We start from the raw sequence: 21,157 nt of genomic DNA, 5'->3' as shown, positions 1-21,157 counted from the left end.
GGTCAGGGAGTGTCCGGTGATGCTTTTCCTTGGCCTGGTGGTGGCAGATGTCCCAGCTGGGGCGTGGATTTCATCAATGGAAGAACCTCCTGAGCTTGGGCAGGGATTGCTCCATCTCTGATCATCCGTGGGAGGACGGAGCAGTGCTCCCATCCAGGATCTGATCCAATGTCCTGAGGCAGGAGGATCCCTGTCCTTACCCAGGGACCCAGCCATGGCTGCAGGCACGTGCCAGGCTCCTGGTGCCATCAGCAGTGCCGCCAGCATGGCAGCAGGGCCACCCACGGCGTGGATGAAGTTGTCACTTGTGGCATCTCCGGCCGATTAATTTTTCCTCGTCGCTTTTCTCCGAGGTTGAATCCAGCAGGTGCTGGGGCTGGGGTGGGCACAGGCCACGCTGGGGTGGTGGCCCTGGCCGCGGGCACTGTCCCTGGCAGGACAGAGGTGCTGTGCTGCCGTTTATTATTCCGGGCAGGTTCAGCTGCAGCACCGGCTCCGCCGCTCCTCGCCAGCTCCTCCTGCCTGGAGCCTGCTCGCTCCTTCCTCCCCTCATATCCTGCTCCTTCCTCCCCTCATATCCCGCTCCTTCCTCCCCTCATATCCCTCTTCTTCCTCCCCTCATATCCTGCTCCTTCCTCCCCTCATATCCCACTTCTTCCTCCCCTCATGCTCTTCTGCTTCCTCCCCTATATTCCTCTCCTTCCTCCCCTCATATCCCTCTTCTTCCTCCCCTCACACCCCGCTCCTTCCCTCACACCCTGCTCCCTCCTCCCCTCACACCCCTCCAGGCTCCAGGGTGTGTCCCCAGCTCAGGGGTGGCATCTGGGAGGTGACACAGCTGTGTCAGCGCAGGGAGCTCAGCTCCTCTCCCACCTGGGCTGTTTTCTTCCCTCAGGGAGAGCTCGTTCCTCTCCAGGGGGCTCTGGGCATGGATCCCCAGAGTGAAGGACAGATCCTGCTGGGGTCACCGGGAGCTCCTCTGGTCCGGGTGGATCCTTCCCAGCTCGGCCAGGGAGCCTGTGCTGGTGGGATGGGGCAGGGCTGGGAATGGGGCTGCGATCCCAAAAGGGCTGGGGGAGGATGCTCAGAGCAGACAGGAGCCATCCCACACCTCGGTCCCAGGCGGGGATTGCAGGGTGGGACACTGGGATGGTGCTGGGTCCTTCCAATGAATGTCAGGCTGGAATCTCGCAGTGGGACACTGGGATGGTGCTGGGTCCCTCCTTTCCCCCAAGAGCAGAATGAATTCCAGGCTGGAATCTCACACTGGGACACTGGGATGGTGCTGGGTCCCTCCTTTTCCCCAAGAGCAGAGCGGATTCCAAGCTGGAATCTCACACTGGGACACTGGGATGGTGCTGGGTCCCTCCTTCCCCCTGAGAGCAGAATGAATTCCAGGCTGGAATCTTGCACTGGGACACAGGGATGGTGCTGGGTCCTTCCAATGAATGTCAGGCTGGAATCTCACACTGGGACACTGGGATGGTGCTGGGTCCCTGCTTTCCCCCGAGAGCAGAATGAATTCCAGGCTGGAATCTTGCACTGGGACACAGGGATGGTGCTGGGTCCCTGCTTTCCCCCAGGACAGAGCCAGTTCCAGGCTGGAATCTCGCAGTGGGACACAGGGATGGTGCTGATCGCTGCCCCCTGAGCTCTGTCAGGGGTAATTAAGGGCTAGGCCGTTACAGTATTAATTAACTGTCTCCCTCTTAACCTCTGAGCGCTCCTCAGACAGCGCCGGTTGCTATGAAAGAGGAGGAAATGAGCGTGGTGGGGTGGGGGAATTAGCGTTTTTTCTCTTAATCAGCAGGAGCCTGCTTAATTGGGCCTGCCACCTCCTGCTTCCCGCTGCTGGGAGCTGCTGCCTTGCAGGGATGGATGAGCTCAGCTCCACGAGGAGCCGTGGGATAGCGGGGCTGGGGATGGGCAGGGATCCCTGCTGGATGGGGCAGCAGCAACGCGCTGGCTCGAGGAGCTTGGGTGTCCCCAGAAGCTGCAGTGTCCTTCCATCCCTGTGTCCTTCCATCCTTGTGTCCCATGCCTGTGTCCCATCCCTGTGTCCCCATCCGTGTGTCCCATCCCTGTGTCCTTCCACCCCTGTGTCCCATCCCTGTGTCCCCATTCCTGTGTCCCCATCCTTGTGTCCTTCCATCCCTGTGTCCCGTGTCTGTGTCCCATCCCTGTTTCCTTCCATCCCTGTGTGCCATCTCTGGGTCCCCCATCCCTGTGTCCCCATCCCTGTGTGCCATCTCTGTGTCCCCCATCCTTGTGTCCTTCCATCCCTGTGTCCCGTGTCTGTGTCCCCATCTGGGTGTCCCATCCCTGTGTCCTTCCAAACCTCTGTCCCCCATTCCTGTGTGCCATCTCTGTGTCCCCCATTCCTGTGTCCTTCCATCCCCGTGTCCCCATCCCCATGTTCTCCATCCCTGCCCTCCCCTACCCGTTTTCCCCATCCCCATCTTCACCATCCCCATGCTCCCCATCCCCATTTTCCCTATCCCTGTGTCCCCCATCCCTGTGTCCCATCCCTGTGTCACTCCAACCCACCATGCTCCCCCCTCCCTGCAGCTGGGGCACAGGTCCCTCCCGAGGTGGGGACGTTCTGATGGTGTCACTGCTGTCCCCGAGGTGCAGTTGGTGCCTGTGGTGCCCTGATAATGCCGGGAGCTGCCCTGGGGGTGCTGCTGCCGGGATAAGGAGGGCCAGGCAGGGAGGGTTTGGTTCTTTGGGGTTGTGCTGCCCCAGAGATTGAAAAGTCCCCGGGGCTGGGGCTGCAATTGGGGTGGCTTGGGACAGGACAGTTTGGGACAGCTGTGGGGCTGGAGTCGGGGCAGTTTGGGACAGCCCAGGGGCTGGAATAGGGCCAGTTTGGGATGGAGCACTTTGGGGCAGTCCTAGGGCTGGAATAGGGCCAGTTTGGGATGGAGTAGTTTGGGGCAGCTCTGGGGCTGGAATTGGGCCAGATTGGGGCAGCTCTGGGGCTGGAATAGGGCCAGTTTGGGACAGCCCAGGGGCTGGAATAGGGCCAGTTTGGGATGGGGCAGTTTGGGACAGCCCAGGGGCTGGAATTGGGCCAGTTTGGGATGGGGCAGTTTGGGGCAGCCCTGGGGCTGGAATTGGGGCAGTTCCTGACAGCCCTGTGCTGATTTGGTGCCTTTCTGTGGGGTTTGTGAGGGCTGGTGCATCCCGTGTGTTCTGGGATCAGCCGTGGACGTTCTCCCTCCTCCCTCCTGTCCTCCCCTGTCCCTCCCCAGCCTGCTCTGCCACCCCTGGGCCCCGTCCGGGGCAGATGCTGCCTGAGTGGCCGTTCCCTTCTTGCTCTTTATTTATTTTGCCCTCAGAAAGATTTTATTTTCTCTCCACGAGAGCCTCCCCTCGCAGGCTTTTTGCCTCTGGAGTGCCGGGAGCTTCCCTGGAGCTTGGGAACACAGCTAACCCTGGCTGACAAAAAGCCCTTTTTCCCTCTGGCCTGTGCTGTTCCCTCCATGTCCCTATTTGTCCCTAGAGCTCTGAGATGCCAGCAGGGAATCCCAGCCCCCAAATCCCTGAGGAATGGTGGAGCTGTGGGACGCTCGTGGTCCTTGCCTGGCTTGCTTGAAGTGTTTTTGGGGCTCCCCTGTCCCCGCTGGGGTGGTGTGACCTGGGTGGCAGCTCTTGGGGACACTGAGAGCCCCTCGCTGCCCTCAGGGAGCCACCTCGGAACAGGTCACTAACGGAAAAGCCTCAGTTTCTGAGGAACCCCCAGGTTTTGGTGGCTTCTCTGCCACGTCTCTTTTCCAGCTGATGTAGAGCCCACGGGGTGCTGCAGCCCCTTTCCCATGGATACCGGGATACTGGGATACTGGGATATTGGGTCATTGGGATATCAGGAGATCGGGGTATTGGGATATCAGGATATTGGAACTTTGGGATATTGGGACATTGGGGTATTGGAAATTTGGGATATTGGGAATTTAGGATATTGGGACATTGGAATATTGTGATTTTGGGGCATTTGGTTATTGGGATATCAGGATTTTGGGACATTAGGATATTGGGAATTTGGGATATTTGGACCTTGTGATTTTGGGATATCGGGATATTGGGAATTTGGGATATTTGGATATTTGGACACTGTGATTTTGGGATATCAGGATATTGGGAATTTGGGATATTTGGATATTTGGACACTGTGATTTTGGGATATCAGGATATCGGGATATTGGGATCGTTCCACCTGCCGGCAGGGTGGGGAGCGATGCTCCGGCCCCCACGTCCTGCCCAGGGGAGGAAGCAGCTGTTTCCCACTGCTGAGGGGTATTTTTAACCCGAAATCAACAGGAGGGTTTGTCTGGGCTGAAAGTGAAGAACCACCTGGGCTCCTTTCCTGCCCGGCCCCGCAGCTGCCGCTTTTCCCTGCTCCGCACTCGGAGCTCAACTTCTCACCCAGGAATTTCTGCCCAAACCACGCCGACGCCGAATTCTCCCTAAAAAAACCCCCTTGGGGTAGCGCCGCTCCCCTCTCCCACCCCATGGGGCGCCTCGCCTCTTCCCAAGCCCTCCTGACGCCGATATTTTTGTTTCCCACGGTTGTTTTCGCAGCTCCAGTTGCTGTGGTATCCAGGGAGCCCTCCTCCTCCTCCTCCTCCTCCTCCTCCTCCCGCTGCAGGAGCTGCACGCCGGGCGTTGCTAAGGTCGCCTCCGCGGTAACATGCACATCCTGTTTACACCTTCATCCCGACAACTTGGGCTCGGATAGAGCCGCCCGTTCCCCCCGGGAAGCCCCCAGGGAAGGGGCCGCACGGAGCATCCCCCGCCGGAGCCGCCGGAGCCGCGAGCGAGGCCGCCCCAGGAGCGCCGCGCCGGTGGCACCGTCGCTGTGACAAGATGACGAACAACGTGGCCGACCACCACCCCGGGAACTCGGTGGCCGAGGGCAACCATGAGGGGGACTTTGGGTGCTCCTTGGTGGAGCTCAGGAACCTCATGGAGCTGAGGAGCGCTGAGGCCGTGGCCCGGATCAACGACTCCTATGGCGGCGTCCAGAACGTCTGCAAGAGGCTGAAGACGTCGCCGGTCGAAGGTGAGTGGCCATGCCATGGGCTGGGGTTGTCACCTCTGGGGTTGTCACCTCCAGGATGGAGCCATGTGAAGGTGACACCCAGCGGTGGTGGCTCCTGTGTCTGGGGTTGTCACCTCTGGGGTTGTCAGCTCCAGGATGGAGCCATGTGAAGGTGACACCCAGTGGTGGTGGCTCCCGTGGTCTGGGGTTGTCACCTCTGGGGTTGTCACTTCCAGGATGGAGCCATGTGAAGGTGACACCCAGCAGTGGCTCCTGTGTCTGGGGTTGTCACCTCTGGGGTTGTCACTTCCAGGATGGACCCATGTGAAGGTGACACCCAGTGGTGGTGGCTCCTGTGTCTGGGGTTGTCACCTCTGGGGTTGTCACCTCTGGGGTTGTCACTTCCAGGATGGAGCCATGTGAAGGTGACACCCAGCAGTGGTGGCTCCCGTGGTCTGGGGTTGTCACCTCTGGGGTTGTCCCCTGCAGGATGGAGCCATGTGAAGGTGACACCCAGCGGTGGTGGCTCCTGTGTCTGGGGTTGTCACCTCTGGAATGGAGCCATGTGTGTGAAAGTGATGCTGGAGGGGGGTGGCTCCAGTGGCTGTCATGTGGTCTGGGGTTGTCACCTCTAGGGATGTCACCTCTAGGGTTGTCACCTCTGGGGTGAAGCCTTGTGAAGGTGACACCCGAGTGTGGTGTCTCCAGTGGCTGTCCCACGGTCTGGGGTTGTCACCACTGCCATAGAGCCACACGAAGGCCACACCCAAGGGTGGTGGCTCCAGTGGCCATCCCGTGGTCTGGGGCTGTCACCTCTGGGGTTGTCAGAGGTGTGGGACGGGGTGAGGAGCTCCTCCCCACAGCCCAGCTGCCGCTCCTGCTGTTCCCTGTTCAATCATTTATGGAGTTACGGGCTGGGAGGGGAGGTGCAGAGCTTGGAGGGTGCTGGCGAGGTGGCCGGGTGCCACCTGCAGCTCTTGGTGGCACTTTGGGTTAGGGACAGCAGCAGTGTGTCCCCAGAGGGGGTGAGGGATGCACCCAGGGATGGGGAGCTGGGCCCAGCTCCCTCCTGGACTGAGGATGCTCCAAGGAAAACCGGGGCAGCACAGCTGGAGCGGTGGCAGTGACACCTGGGTCACCTCCGCCTCACGGGCTGGGCTGGCTTTTGGGTCCCCTCATCAGCCAGACTGGTGGCACTGGAGGCACCTTGGCACAGCAGCGGAGCCTTCCCTGGCACTGAGGGGGGGCAGGGGGCAGAGAGCCCCTGATTCCAGCTCCGAGGGGTTTCCTGGAGCTGTGGGATGGGACACAGCCCTGGAGCTGTGGGATGGGACTCAGCCCTGGAGCTGTGGGATGGGGACACAGCCCTAAAACTGTGGGATGGGGACTCGGCCCTAAAACTGTGGGATGGGGACACAGCCCTGGAGCTGTGGGATGGGGGCTCAGCCCTAAAGCTGTGGGATGGGGACTCAGCCCTAAAGCTGTGGGATGGGGACTCGGCCGTGACAATCTGTGGGATATTTTTAGTGCTGCAAGAGGGGATTTGCAGCTTTCCAGCTGCGAGCGAGACCGGGAAGGAGAGACAATATCGGGATGTCGTTTGAGAAGGGGGGGAAATCCCGGTGGAAATCCAAAGCCCAGGTCACAAAACAATGTGCTGAGCCCTGCCAAAGTGGGATCACGCTGCTTTGGGGTGGGAGGAGAGGCAGGAGAACCCAAAAGGCTCTTTCAGGGGAGGTGAAGGGTTCACCTGGCACGTCCCTCCCCTGGAGCTGAGCTGCCCCAAACCCCGCTGAGCCCGGAGAGGTTCTCTGCTCCAAATCCTCGGGGATTTTCGGGGAGAACAAAATCCCGAGGGAACCTGTGGCACCTCTGTCTGACCCCACTGAGCACGGGGGCACGTCCCAGCTCCGTTTGTCCCCATCCCCGTTCTCATTGTCCCTCTGCTGACCACCCCTCTGGCGTGGCACAGGGCCTTGTCCCCCTGCGTGTCACCAGGAGGGCCAGCCCGGGTGTCCTGCCCGTGCCCCTGTCCCGCTGTAGGATCCGTACCCTGCAGTGCTCTGGTCCCACCTGGGTCCGTGTGGCTCCTGACCCTCGGTGCCACCCTGTGCTGCGGCCTGGCTGTCCCCTCTCCAGCCTGGCACTGTCCTCGTGGGCAAACACTGGCCACGGTCCCCCAGAGCCCGCCTTGGGTGGCCCTTGGGGTCCCTTTGGTGTCACTTTGGGGTCTGCTGCTTCTGGCAGCTCCAGCTCTGCCCCAGGAGGTGCCAGCAGGCCCCCAAACCCTCGGGGCGGCTCCCCAAGTGGCTTTGGGGTGGCGTGGGGTGTCCCACAGCCACGAGCGGGCGGTGGCTCAGCTGAGTCACCCGTGTCCCCTGGGTGCCAGCACAGCCACCCTGACTCACCCGGGGCTGCCACCCCCGGCCCCGTTCCTGCCAGGGGGCTCCTCGTGCCACCCCACAGCACTGTCCCCAGGCAGGTCAGGGACTGGTGACAGCTCCCTGCTGTCACGTGTGGCCTCCACCCAAAGTTTCTACCCCATTTCCCGTGCCAATCCCGACCCCAGAGCCTGCAGTGGCCCCACGGGTGGCACCTGCCCAGGGCTGCTGCTCTTGGTCACCTTCTAATCGGACCCCCAGACCCTGCAGTGGCATTTGGGTGGCACGGGCTCTTTGTCACCCTCTCTGTGCCAGCACAGAGCCATCGAACCCCCCCCCCAGTTCCCCGGGGAGGGTGGGGGACAGCCCCGGGATCATTGCCATGGGTGGGATCTGCTTTGGGATCCCTGTGCTGTGGGGCCGCCCCGTGTCCCCGTGTGTCCCCACGTGTGTCCCCACGTGTGTCCCCGCGGCTCCATGGCCGTGAGCCACATTTTCCACCCTCTGGTGGGGAATCGAGGCCGGGACATCCCAGGATCCCGCTCAGGCTCCTCGTCACGGCTGGGTGGGGACAGCCCGGCTGCTCTGCCAGCTGCCAGCTGTCCCCTCCCTGCAGCTGGGCTGGGGCCACCGCGGGAGCGGGGCGGGAGCGATCCTGCGGCTTCCTCCTGCTGGGGGGACACGGGGCTGGCACGGGGTGTCCCCACAGTGACACGGGGCTGGCACGGGGTGTCCCCCCAGAGTGACACGGGGCTGGCAGGGGGTGTCCCCAGAGTGACACGGGGCTGGCAGGGGGTGTGCCACAGAGTGACACGGGGCTGGCAGGGAGGTGTCCACCCAGAGGGACACGGGGCTGGCAGGAGGTGTCCCCAGAGTGACGCAGGGCTGGCAGGGGGGTGTCCCCAAAGGGGGGTGTCCCCAGAGTGGCACGGGGCTGTCAGGAAGGGCATCCCCTGCAATGACACAGCGCTGACAGGGAGGTGTCCCCTCAGAGTGACACAGGGCTGACAGGGAGGTGTCCCCCCAGAGTGACACAGGGCTGGCAGGGAGGTGTCCCCTGGAATGATTCAGAGCTGTCCCCTGAGTTCGAGGCCGGGTCCCCTGTCACTGCCAGGCTGCTCCAGGCACCACCGGGATGTGCCCAGGGCCCGGACCTGGCAGTGGCCCCGGGGACATCTTAAGGTGGAGAAGGACAGCATGGGGGGTGTCACTTAAGGTGGTGCTGGCAGGGGGGGCAGGTCCCTCTGGGGACATGGCTGTGTCACATTGCCACTGTCACCATCGCTGGCTCATGGCCTGGGACGCCACCAGCGTTTATGGCATTATTAGGAGTGGCAGTGTCACTTTGCCACTGTCCCCCACTGCTGCCTGGTGGGACCCCATGGGCATTTATGGCTTTATTAGGGGTGGCAGTGTCACTTTGCTACTGTCACCGTCACTGCCTTGTGTCCTGGTACCCCGTCAGCACTTGTGGCTCTGTGGGGGTGGCTGTGTCACACTGTACCCCATTTTTCCCCATTTCCCCCATCCTCGCTCCCAGCTCCGTGTCCTGCTCCCTCCCTGTGTCTCTGTGTCCCTCCCTGTGTCCCTGTGTCCCTCCCTGTGTCCCAGCCTCTCCCAGCAGCACCAGCCCAAATCCCAGCTCGGATCCCAGGGCTGGGAGATGCTCCCACAGCTCCAGGGGCTGGCACGGGACAGGGCTCGGGTGGCCACGGGCACTGCCAGTGCCAGAATTGCCCAGAATTGCCCAGAATTGCCCAGATTTGCCCAGATTTGCCCAGATTTGCCCAGATTTACGGCTCATTTGATGTAAACAAGGCCACCGGTGCCAGCTGGCAGCACCCAGGCACTCGCCAGGCTGCAGCCTGGTGTCCCCTGCCCGAGGGTGACAGTGGCACAGCGCTGCTGCAGCCTGGTGTCCCCTGCCCGAGGGTGACAGTGGCACAGCGCTGCTGCAGCCTGGTGTCCCCTGCCCGAGGGTGACAGTGGCACAGCGCTGCTGCAGCCTGGTGTCCCCTGCCCGAGGGTGACAGTGGCACTCTCCAGGCTACAGCCTAATATATTGTTTATTTATTTTGTTTGTTTCTTATTTATTTATCTATTTATTTATAGCTTATTTATTTCTAGTTTATATTTAACATATTCTATATTTATATTTATATTTATATTTATATCCATATATCTATATCTATATCTGTATATCTGTATCTATATGCTTATACTTTATTTATTTCTATTTTATTTATTTATCTTCTATTTTAACATATTTATTCAATTAATTTGTTTTTACTTTATTGCTCTTTCATTCATTTTATTTGTTTGTTTATACTTCATTTATTTATACTTCTTTGATTTATTTGTTTACACTTTATTTCTATTTTAATTTATTTACGTGCCTATACTTTATTTATTTATATTTTATTGATTTACACCTTATCTCCGTGCTGCCAGCACCTCACATTCCGGGGTGAGCAGGGAACTGCTCCTGGGTGAATCCCACGGGGACAGCAGTGGGATTTACCCTGATCCCTGTGTCACAGCAGGATTTACCCCGATCCCTGTGTTACAGCAGTGGGATTTACCCCGATCCCAGTGTTACAGCAGTGGGATTTACCCCGATCCCTGTGTCACAGCAGGATTTACCCCAATCCCAGTGTTACAGCAGTGGGATTTACCCCGATCCCAGTGTTACAGCAGGATTTACCCTGATCCCAGTGTCACAGCAGGATTTACCCCAATCCCTGTGTTACAGCAGTGGGATTTACCCCGATCCCTGTGTTACAGCAGGATTTACCCTGATCCCAGTGTCACAGCAGGATTTACCCCAATCCCAGTGTTACAGCAGTGGGATTTACCCCGATCCCAGTGTTACAGCATGGGATTTACCCCGATCCCTGTGTCACAGCAGGATTTACCCCGATCCCTGTGTCACAGCAGGATTTACCCCGATCCCTGTGTTACAGCATGGGATTTACCCCGATCCCTGTGTCACAGCAGGATTTACCCCGATCCCTGTGTCACAGCAGGATTTACCCCGATCCCTGTGTTACAGCAGTGGGATTTACCCCGATCCCTGTGTTACAGCAGTGGGATTTACCCCGATCCCTGTGTTACAGCAGTGGGATTTACCCCGATCCCAGTGTTACAGCAGTGGGATTTACCCCGATCCCTGTGTTACAGCAGTGGGATTTACCCCGATCCCTGTGTCACAGCAGGATTTACCCCGATCCCAGTGTTACAGCAGTGGGATTTACCCCAATCCCAGTGTTACAGCAGTGGGATTTACCCCGATCCCTGTGTTACAGCAGTGGGATTTACCCCGATCCCAGTGTTACAGCAGTGGGATTTACCCCGATCCCTGTGTTCCCCACCCCTCCAGGCCTGTCCGGGAACCCCACGGACCTGGAGAAGCGGCGTCAGGTCTTTGGCCAGAACTTCATCCCCCCCAAGAAGGCCAAGACGTTCCTGCAGCTGGTGTGGGAGGCGCTGCAGGACGTGACGCTGATCATCCTGGAGATCGCAGCCATCATCTCCCTGGGGCTCTCCTTCTACCACCCCCCGGGAGGGGACAACGAGCGTGAGTCCCGGGGCTGGGCACGCCGAGGTCTGTCCCATTCCCTGAGGGGATATCCTGGGATCTGCCCCCTTCCCTGAGGGGATATCCTGGGATCTGCCCCCTTTCCTGAGGGGATAGCCTGGGATCTGCTCTATTCCCTGACGGGATATCCTGGGATCTGCTCTATTCCCTGACGGGATATCCTGGGATCTGCCCTGTTCCCTGAGGGTATATCCTGGGATCTGCTCTATTCCCTGAGGGGATATCCTGGGATCTGTCCCCTTCCCTGAGGGGATATCCTGGGATCTGCCCCCTTCCCTGAGGGGATATCCTGGGATCTGCCCCGTTCCCTGAGGGGATATCCTGGGATCTGCCCCCTTCCCTGAGGGGATATCCTGGGATCTGCCCCCTTCCCTGAGGGGATATCCTGGGATCTGCCCCATTCCCTGAGGGGATAGCCTGGGATCTGCCCCCTTCCCTGAGGGGATATCCTGGGATCTGCCCCCTTCCCTGAGGGGATATCCTGGGATCTGCTCTATTCCCTGAGGGGATATCCTGGGATCTGCTCTATTCCCTGAGGGGATAGCCTGGGATCTGCTCTATTCCCTGAGGGGGGACTCTGCCCCCTTCCCTGAGGGGATATCCTGGGATCTGCCCCATTCCCTGTGGGGGTATCCTGGGATCTGCCCCGTTCCCTGTGGGAACAGAGGTATGGGATGGGGGTGTTGAGTGGTGGCATCTCCCCATCCTTAGGGGAGGACCAGTTATCCAATGGGAATTCTCTCCAGGCAGTGTGTGGGGTTATCCAAGCAGGAATTCCCTGCTCCAGGCAGTGTTTGGGTTTATCCCATGGCATCTCTCCCGGGCAGTGTGTGGGGTTATCCCAGCAGTGTTTGGGGTTATCCCATGGGATCTGTCTTGGGCAGTGTGTGGGGTTATCCCAGCAGTGTGTGGAGTTATCCCATGGCATCTCTCCTGGGCAGTGTGTGGGGTTATCCCAGCAGTGTTTGGGTTTATCCCATGGGATCTGTCCCGGGCAGTGTGTGGGGTTATCCCAGCACTATTTGGGGTTATCCCAGCACTATTTGGGGTTATTCCCAGCACTCTTTGGGGTTATCCCATGGCATCTCTCCCGGGCAGTGTGTGGGGTTATCCCAGCACTATTTGGGGTTATTCCCAGCACTGTTTGGGGTTATCCCATGGCATCTCTCCCGGGCAGTGTGCGGGCAGTCCTCGGGCGGCGTGGAGGACGAGGGCGAGGCGCAGGCGGGCTGGATCGAGGGCGCTGCCATCCTGTTCTCCGTCATCATCGTGGTGCTGGTGACAGCCTTCAACGACTGGAGCAAGGAGAAGCAGTTCCGGGGCCTCCAGAGCCGCATCGAGCAGGAGCAGAAGTTCACGGTGATCCGCAAGGGCCAGGTGATCCAGATCCCCGTGGCCGAGATCGTGGTGGGGGACATCGCCCAGATCAAGTACGGTGAGTGGGGCTGGAGCTGTGCTCCCCTGGGATCCTCCTCCCTCCTTCTCCAGCCCTTCTTCCTTGAGGACAAGCAGCAGCTCCTCTGCCTACTCCATGAAAACGCTGCCGTGGAGGTGGTGGAGCTCCACTCACCTCCTCTTTTTGCCCTGGAGCTTTAAGGAGATGCTGCGTCGGAATTAGTTTGTTTTATTAGTTTGTATCAGTTTATTTTCCCAACCATGTCCCTGTTGAGGATATTTCCTTATCCAGGAGATGTTGAGGAATATTTCCTTGGCCAGGAGATGTTGGGGAGCATTTCCTTATCCAGGAGGTTTTGGGGAACATTTCCTCATCCAGGAGGTGCTGGGGAATATTCTGTTATCCAGGAGATGTTGGGGAGCATTTCCTTATCCAGGAGGTTTTGGGGAACATTTCCTCATCCAGGAGATGCTGGGGAATATTCTCTTATCCAGGAGATGCTGGGGAATATTTCCTTACCCAGGAGTTGCTGGGGAATATTTCCTTGGCCTGGAGATGCTGGTGGATGTTTCCTTATCCAGGAGCTGCAGCCCTTGGCATCAATCAGGCCCTGCTCCTCGTTTCCCAGGGGGAATATTCCTCCTATTCAGGAAGGAGATTGATCCAACACCGTGTTTGTTTTCCCAAGGGCCCCATTCCATACTTGGCGGGTGGATAAAGTGAATTTTGGATGCATCAGGTGCTCTGGGAAGGATTCATTAAAGCCAGATGGGGAAGCACTGAGCAAAATCCTCCCCAGGAGTCTCCAGCGAGGATTTGGGAGCTCTTGGATCTCATTTGATTGCACCTGATCCTTACAAACCCCCCCTGCTGCTTCTCCTCCCTCTGGAGCTGGTCTGAGCCTGAGTTTCGGATCCTTTTGGAGCATTCCTGTGGGATGGGCAGGCAGGGCTGAGCCCAGGCTGGGCTGATCCCTGCTTTTCCTCCTCTCCAGGTGATCTCCTGCCAGCGGACGGGATCCTGATCCAGGGCAATGACCTGAAGATAGACGAGAGCTCGCTGACCGGGGAGTCAGACCAGGTGAAGAAATCCATGGATAAAGACCCCATGCTGCTGTCAGGTGAGGGTTCTGGGATGGATGCGGGGCTGGGATGGGTTTGGGCTGGGATCAGGGTGGGCCCTGCTCTCAGGGAGGTGTCCAGGGCCAGGCTGGACGGGGCTTGGAGCAATCTGGGATGGGGGAAGTGTTCCCTGCCCGTGGCAGGGGGTGGAACAGGATGGGGGTGAAGATCCCTTCTGAGCCAAACCATTCTGGGATTCTGTGGGGTGGGAACTGGGAGTGTCACCTGTGTGCCCATGGCATCCCTGCCCTGCCAGGTACCCACGTGATGGAGGGCTCGGGCAGGATGGTGGTGACTGCCGTGGGCATCAACTCCCAGACAGGGATCATCTTCACCCTCTTGGGAGCAGGAGAAGGTGACGAGGAGAAGAAAGTGAAGAAAGGTAAGAAAATGCCCTGAACCTGCCTTTTCCCTCCTTTCTCCCTTTCCTGGGAAGCATCCACAGGCTCCTCCCACATCGGGGTCAGCTGCCCTGGCCCGGGCAGGAACAGGGAGAGGCTGGGGGTCCCTCCCTGTCCCCTCCAGCTGATCCCCCCGTGCTCCCAGACCTCTTTGGGACCCTTCTCCAGCACCCTCCTCCTCATCCTGGAGCTGTGGGGTGGGGGGATCAAGGATCCCCCGGGAAGAGGGGCCGGTGGCAGCTCCCCTGCAGTGCTCCTTGCCCACCCCGTGGTGGTGGGAAGGGGAGTCCTGGGTGCCCACAGGGTGTTTTTAGCCCATCCAAACCCTGCAGGACTCGGCTGAGGATCTCCTGAGCATTCCCTGAGCTCCCTGGGGGAAAGGAGGGGATGGCAGGAGGCAGAGGAGGGGTGGGACAGCAGCCAGGCCGAGGTGCTCCCGTCGTGCTGGGACTCGAGCGCTCTCCTGTCTCAGCTTTCACATCCAGCTGCTTATTCCCTGCTGAGGAAGCTCCCTGTGTCCCTGATGCCCTGCTCAGCAGGTTTGGCCTCACCGGGGTCAGGCGCTGGCAGCAGCATCAGGCTGGCACTGCCAGCTGCTCCGGCATCCCCGCGCCAGGGAGCCCTGCCCGGGAGGCGATGCCAGGCGGGGAGAGGATCCCGGGCTGTGCTGGCTGCCAGCTCCCAGCTCTGCAGCTGGATCCTGCCTTCCCCAGCTCTGCAGCTGCATCCTGCCTTCCCCAGCTCAGGGTGTGGATCCTGCCCTCCCCAGCTCAGGGTGTGGATCCTGCCTTCCCCAGCTCTGCAGCTGGATCCTGCCTTCCCCAGCTCTGCAGCTGGATCCTGCCTTCCCCAGCTCTGCAGCTGGATCCTGCCTTCCCCAGCTCTGGGTGTGGATCCTGCCTTCCCAGCTCAGGGTGTGGATCCTGCCTTCCCCAGCTCTGGGTGTGGATCCTGCCTTCCCCAGCTCCAGGATTTGGGAGCTATGGAGCTCCCAGGTTTGGCTGCCACTATGGAGGTGGCAGGACAAGGTGCCCTGGGAGTGGCACTGGGAATGGCACTGGAATGGCACTGGAATGGCACTGGAGCCACCCAGTGCTTGGAGCTTTCCCAGCCTTCAAGCTCAATGGATTTGGGAGCAGAGCAGGCCAGGGGGTGCCACCACTTTGTCCCCACTGGAGCTGTGGGGTGACATAAAGCCCTTGTCACCTGAGGCTGGTTGAGGTGTAGCAGCCCTGGGCACCCCCGTGTGCCACCTGGACACATTTTGGGGGGGTCACACCTCCCTGCTCTGGGTCTGGTGCTGCCCACGGTGGGGGACAAGTCTGCACTTCCCATCTGGATCTGATGGCGGCAGGAGGGAGGGACTGGAGCTGCAGGAGGGTTTCTTCTGCTGAAAATCTGCTCTGTGGCTCGTCCTCCTGAAAATCTGAGGCACCTCCAGCACCCTGGAGGCACCGCTGGGGTTTGGGGGTGACTTACAGGTGGGGAAAAGCGGAATCCGTGGCAATGGGGTGCCCAGGGCAGCCCGGGAGCTCCAGAGCCTCGAGCTGTGTGGACCAAGGCGTGGTGTCCAGAGGGTGACCACTGGAGTGGCCCCTGGGAGCGTCCCAGCTGGATGAGGAACGTGGCTCCGTGTGCTCAGCCCTCCCCCCTTTCTCTCTTTGAACAGGTAAAAAAAGCGGAGCCCCCGAAAACCGCAACAAAGGTAACGCCAGCCTCTCCATCCTTTGAACCAGCACCACACTAACTACCGAGCATTCCTCCTTCCTTCCTCCTTCTTCTTCTTCTTCCTTCCTTCCTTCTCCTCATCAGTCTGTGCTCTTTGCTGCTCCGGCGGGACTCTCGCCTCGTTTCTCCAGGACAGGGTGCAACGGTCCCGTGGTGTCCCCAAAACCCCAGCCCAGGGCAGGTGATGCCTTGCTACCCAGAAACAGAGGCCAGACAGAATTAAAGGGAATAAAAAGCAGTTTTATTTCTTGAAGGGCCTTCAGGTACATTTAGGGCAGATGGAGCCCACCCAAAATGGATCATGGGTCATGGGGTTTCACACTTTTATAATTTGGGCCATTTGCATGTTGGGGGTTAATTTTCCAATTCCAGTTTCAGGTAATGAAGTCATTGACCCTAAATTTGCTCCCCCAACTCAGTTTTGTTTCCATCCATCTCTCAGGGCCTGAGGCAGGGAGGTGTTGTTGATTCCAGGCCTGGAGAGGAATTGTTGTGTCAGAATGGGAAAGCAGCAGCTCACACTGTGTGTGGAGTTTGGAGTTAAACACTAAAGACCTGCAGGATTATAAATGTATGGAAAAGATAAAAAACTAAAATCCTAAGGCATCACTGGGATGAACCTTCCTGTGTCCCTGCGTGGGGAAAAGCCATTTTTCAGGGAGGACAAGGCTCTTCAGCAGGACTTCTGGCAGAGCACCCCTTTCTTGGGATACCACCACGAGTCCCAGCAGGGATTTGGTGGTTTAAAGCTGTCCCTGCTCAGGGCTGGCGTTCGGGGCAGAGCTGGAGGTGCCCTCCTGGCGTTCCTGGGATGAGATCTCCCCCAGGGCCTGGCCCACGGGACGCTTGCACCCTGTCCTGCCATGGCCTCGACTCCGTGAGCGTCTCCTCGCCAGTGTTTCTCACCCTGTTCTTTGCAGGCTGTGGAGGAAGCCCCATTTCTGCACCTCTCTCTCCACCCCTCTCTCTCTCTCTCTGTTCTCTCTGTTTCTCTCTCTCTCAGCAGTTTGAGTTGCCCTCCTTGCCGTCAGCTGTGTCCGGGTGCTTTGTTGTGTCCGTGTCAGGTCTCTTGTCACCGTGGAGGTTCCTCTGTGGAGCTGCTCTGGGGTGGCCTCCAGCCCAGGAGGGGACAGGTCCCGGGGTGGCCCTGGGGCCACTGCTGCTCCTCCAGCTGCAGCGGCTCTGGAGCAGCCTCTGCTGGGCTGCCCATCCCTCTCCAAAGCTTCCAGGCTTGGGTTTGCCCAGGGCAGCCTTCCAGCTGGGTTAGCCCAGTTTTAGGAAGGGGAAGCCGGGCTGTCTCGGGTCCCAGAGGCGTGGTGGATGGCTCCAGGCTGGGATTGGAGGATTCCTGGCTCCCTGCTCTTCGGTCTCCATCCCAATTTCTAACCCTCCCCTCCATCTCACCCCCTCCGTCGCTTCCCTGGCGAGAGGTTCCTGCTGGGCTGCCCACAGGGCACTGCAGAGGTGGCACTGGGGGGACTGGGGACACTCATCGAGGGATTGGGGACACTGGAGCATCTCTGGGCTCAAAGCCCAAAGCGCTCTTAGTCCTCTGCAGGCTTAGAGGCTGGAAGACACCCCAAAATCTGGCCTAGAGGGTGTCTTGCAGAGCTGTGATGGGTGCCAGAGTCACCTCTGAGGATCCCTCATCCGTGGGCAGGGGGTAGATGACAGAAAACCACCCCGGAGAGAGGTGGCAGGGCCCTGGACACGGAGCTTCCATGTGCTCGGACGCGTGTGTGGTCGGGAGTGGTTCTTGTCCTGGATTTCTCTCTCTCTCTCTCTCTGCCACCACCATCCTCCTCAGTGGTGTCCTCCAGGCTGGCCCGGGTCTCTCCTGTTCACACGTGGTGTCTTCTTTTGCCCCCTGGGCTGTAGCTAAAACTCAGGATGGTGTGGCCTTAGAGATCCAGCCCCTGAAGAGCCAGGAGGGGGTGGAGAACGAGGAGAAGGAGAAGAAGAAGGTGAAGGTGCCCAAGAAGGAGAAGTCGGTGCTGCAGGGGAAGCTCACGCGCCTGGCGGTGCAGATCGGGAAGGCAGGTGAGTGACAGTGACAGTGACAGTGTCCCCAGAGCTGGTGGGGAAGGGCTGACCCTGTCCTGTGTCCCCTGACCTTATCCTTGTCCCCATCCCCAGTGATCCCAGAGCTGGGGAGGAAGGGCTGTGCTTGTCCCCAGTGACTCCAGAGCTTGTGGGGAATGGCTGACCCTGTCCCCTGTGTCCCCAGAGCTGGCGAGGAAGGGCTGACCCTCTCCCCTGTGTCCCCAGAGCTGGTGAGGAAGGGCTGACCCTGTCCCCTGTGTCCCCAGAGCTGGTGAGGAAGGGCTGACCCTGTCCCCTGTGTCCCCAGAGCTGGTGAGGAAGGGCTGTGCTTGTCCCCAGTGACTCCAGAGCTTGTGAGGAAGGGCTGACCCTGTCCCCTGTGTCCCCAGAGCTGGTGAGGAAGGGCTGTGCTTGTCCCCAGTGACTCCAGAGCTTGTGAGGAAGGGCTGACCCTGTCCCCTGTGTCCCCAGAGCTGGTGAGGAAGGGCTGTGCTTGTCCCCAGTGACTCCAGAGCTGGTGAGGAAGGGCTGTCCCTTTCCCCTCTGTCCCCTGTGTCCCCTCACCTCGTCCTCGTCCCCAGGGCTGATCATGTCGGCCATCACCGTCATCATCTTGGTGCTCTACTTCGTCATCGACACCTTCGGGGTGCAGAAGCGGCCCTGGCTGGCCGAGTGCACCCCCATCTACATCCAGTACTTCGTCAAGTTCTTCATCATCGGCGTCACCGTGCTGGTGGTGGCCGTGCCCGAGGGGCTCCCGCTGGCCGTCACCATCTCGCTGGCCTACTCCGTCAAGGTGAGGCCTGGGCCTGAGGAGGGGCAGGCGTGACGGGGGTGAGGTCAGCCCTGACCTGCTCGGTGCTTGCAGAAAATGATGAAGGACAACAACCTGGTGAGGCACCTGGACGCCTGCGAGACCATGGGCAACGCCACGGCCATCTGCTCGGACAAGACGGGCACGCTGACCATGAACCGCATGACCGTGGTGCAGGCCTACGTGGGGGACACCCACTACCGCCAGATCCCCGACCCCGAGGCCATCCTGCCCAAAATCCTGGACCTCATCGTCCACGGCGTGGCCATCAACTCTGCCTACACCTCCAAAATCCTGGTGAGCTGCAGCACCAGAGCTTGGGGGTGTGCTGCTGCCCTGAGGGTGCCTGGAGCACAGGCTGGACACAGTTACGGGAGTAAAGAGGGGTTGATTGAAATACAGTGACAGTGACCACAGAGCTGCTGGGGAAGGGCTGTCCCTGTCCCCTCACCTTGTCCCACCTGCCCAAGGTGCCCCTTCAAGGATGGACCTTGGGCAGTGCAAGAGCCTGGCCGTGGCTCCACCCAAGGTGGACGCCTGGTCACGAGTTTTCACTCTTTGATCAGTTCTTCTCCATTTCCAAACTGGGGTTCATTGTCCAATTCCAGCTCCAGGTTCTGCAGTCCCATCCTCCCAGACTGCTCTCCTCAGTTCTCTGTTGTTTGCACTTTCTGGGGCTGAAGCTGCAGGGGTGTCCTTGGTTCTGGGGCTGGAAAAGCATTGTTTGGTGGGACTGAGCTGTGAGGAGAACGTGAAGTTCAGAGTTATCCTAATGCACTACAGAGTCTGGAAAATACAAAAGCTAAAACTTCAGGCATCGTTCCATCCATCATTCCATCCATCCCTGCATCCATCCATCCACCATCCATCCATCATCCATCCATTATCCATCCATCATCCATTCATCCGTCCATCCATCATCCATCATCCATCCATCATCCATCCATCCATCATCCATCCATCATCCATCCATCCATCATCCATCCATCATCCATCCATCATCCATCCATCCATCATCCATCCATCATCCATCATCCATCCATCATCCATCCATCATCCATCCATCCATCCATCCATCCATCATCCATCCATCATTCCATCCATCATCCATCCATCCATCCATCATCCATCCATCCATCATCCATCATCCATCCATCATCCATCCATCCATCATCCATCCATCATCCATCATCCATCCACCATCCATCCATCCATCATCCATCCATCCATCATCCATCCATCATCCATCCATCCATCCACCATCCATCCATCCATCCATCCATCCATCATCCATCCATCATTCCATCCATCATCCATCCATCATCCATCCATCATCCATCATCCATCCATCCATCCATCATCCATCCATCATCCATCCATCATTCCATCCATCATCCATCCATCATCCATCTGTCCATCCATCCATCCATCATCCATCCATCATCCATCCATCCATCCATCATCCATCCATCATCCATCCATCCATCCATCATCCATCCATCCATCCATCCATCATTCCCTCATCCCACCCTGCTCCACGCCCGGGGTTGGAACCTTTCTCCCTCCTTTTTGCAGCCTCCGGAGAAGGAAGGGGGGCTGCCCCGCCAGGTGGGCAACAAGACCGAGTGTGCCCTGCTGGGCTTCGTGCTGGACCTGAAGCAGGACTACCAGGCCGTGCGCAACGAGGTGCCCGAGGAGAAGCTCTACAAGGTCTGAAACAGAGTAGGAATTTACCAGGGTGGAAATCCATTTGGGATTTTGGTGAAATGTGCCGCTTTGAATTATTAATGGCTGGATTTTCTGTGGCTTGCTAGCGTAGATGGAACGTGCTGTGGTAAACTGTTCACTCTGGTAACTCTGCTGGCTCACCAACTGCTTCAGCTGAGGAAAAAGAATGGGAACTCCCAAACTAAAAAGGGAGATAAGAGGGGCCCCTTGAACTCTGAGACAAAGGCGAGAGCCAAAGCTGCAGCTGCAAGAGACAGAGTGACCAGAGAGTTCTCTCTAGAAGTTGAGAGGCAAAACCAGTAAAATGAATATAAATAAACCTATTGTGAAACTCTGTGCACGTGGACAGGTGAGGGGGATTAAAAATGTAGCCACGTTCCTCTTCACAGAGAAAAGCAAGGCACAGTTCTTCCCAAGAGCATTTCTGGGATCCACATTCTCTGAACCACAGAGAATAATCATAACAATTCTTACCTCATTCGCTGTGCCTGTGCTGTGCAGGAGGAGAATGCAGTGTGGGGATTGTTTACCCGCAGTGATGGTGTTTTGTTTCCTTGGCCTGCCAGGGCCCAGTGTGTGTGTGTGCCTTGGAGCTGTCGGCCGACAGCCACGAGATCAGTGCAGTCGTGTGTGGAGCTGAGTGCTTGGCAGATTCCGTTTGGATGTAATGTAATATAGTGTGATATAATATAGAATAACATAGCATAATGAAGTAATTAATTAGCCTTCTGGTAAGATGGAGTCAGATGCATCATTCCCTCCCCCTTGTCGGGAGCAAAAAATATCCACTATCCCCCTGAACATTGGAACAAAGGCAAGAGCCAAAGCTGGAGCTGCAAGAGATGAAGAGAGGGACCAGAGAGTTCTCTGTGCAAGCACTAATTGCAAGTTGTGAGGCAAAAGCTG

The 21,157-nt window shown here is 58.4% G+C and overlaps 1 protein-coding gene across 10 annotated transcripts in view; it reads left to right on the top strand.

The window, feature by feature from the left end:
• Positions 1-21,157, top strand: part of ATP2B4 (ATPase plasma membrane Ca2+ transporting 4) — a 63,517-nt gene that overhangs the window by 18,730 nt on the left and 23,630 nt on the right. For 7 of the 10 annotated variants that reach the window (XM_038162205.1, XM_038162214.1, XM_038162212.1 and 4 more), the window contains 10 exons: positions 4,582-5,062; positions 10,802-10,999; positions 12,198-12,455; positions 13,411-13,536; positions 13,794-13,919; positions 15,608-15,643; positions 17,545-17,706; positions 18,291-18,505; positions 18,578-18,820; positions 20,099-20,233. In XM_038162205.1, the coding sequence (XP_038018133.1) occupies positions 4,867-5,062; positions 10,802-10,999; positions 12,198-12,455; positions 13,411-13,536; positions 13,794-13,919; positions 15,608-15,643; positions 17,545-17,706; positions 18,291-18,505; positions 18,578-18,820; positions 20,099-20,233 (1,695 nt within the window). In that variant the 5' untranslated portion in view covers positions 4,582-4,866. The remainder of the gene's footprint in view (positions 1-4,581; positions 5,063-10,801; positions 11,000-12,197; positions 12,456-13,410; positions 13,537-13,793; positions 13,920-15,607; positions 15,644-17,544; positions 17,707-18,290; positions 18,506-18,577; positions 18,821-20,098; positions 20,234-21,157) is intronic. The other 3 variants (XM_038162211.1, XM_038162213.1, XM_038162215.1) reach the window with 1 other exon arrangement.

Source organism: Motacilla alba, chromosome 26 (genome assembly GCF_015832195.1).
Source record: "Motacilla alba alba isolate MOTALB_02 chromosome 26, Motacilla_alba_V1.0_pri, whole genome shotgun sequence".
NCBI classification, from domain to species: Eukaryota; Metazoa; Chordata; class Aves; order Passeriformes; family Motacillidae; genus Motacilla; species Motacilla alba.
Note: the sequence above shows the minus strand (reverse complement) of the source record. Positions and strands in the feature narration are given on the sequence as shown.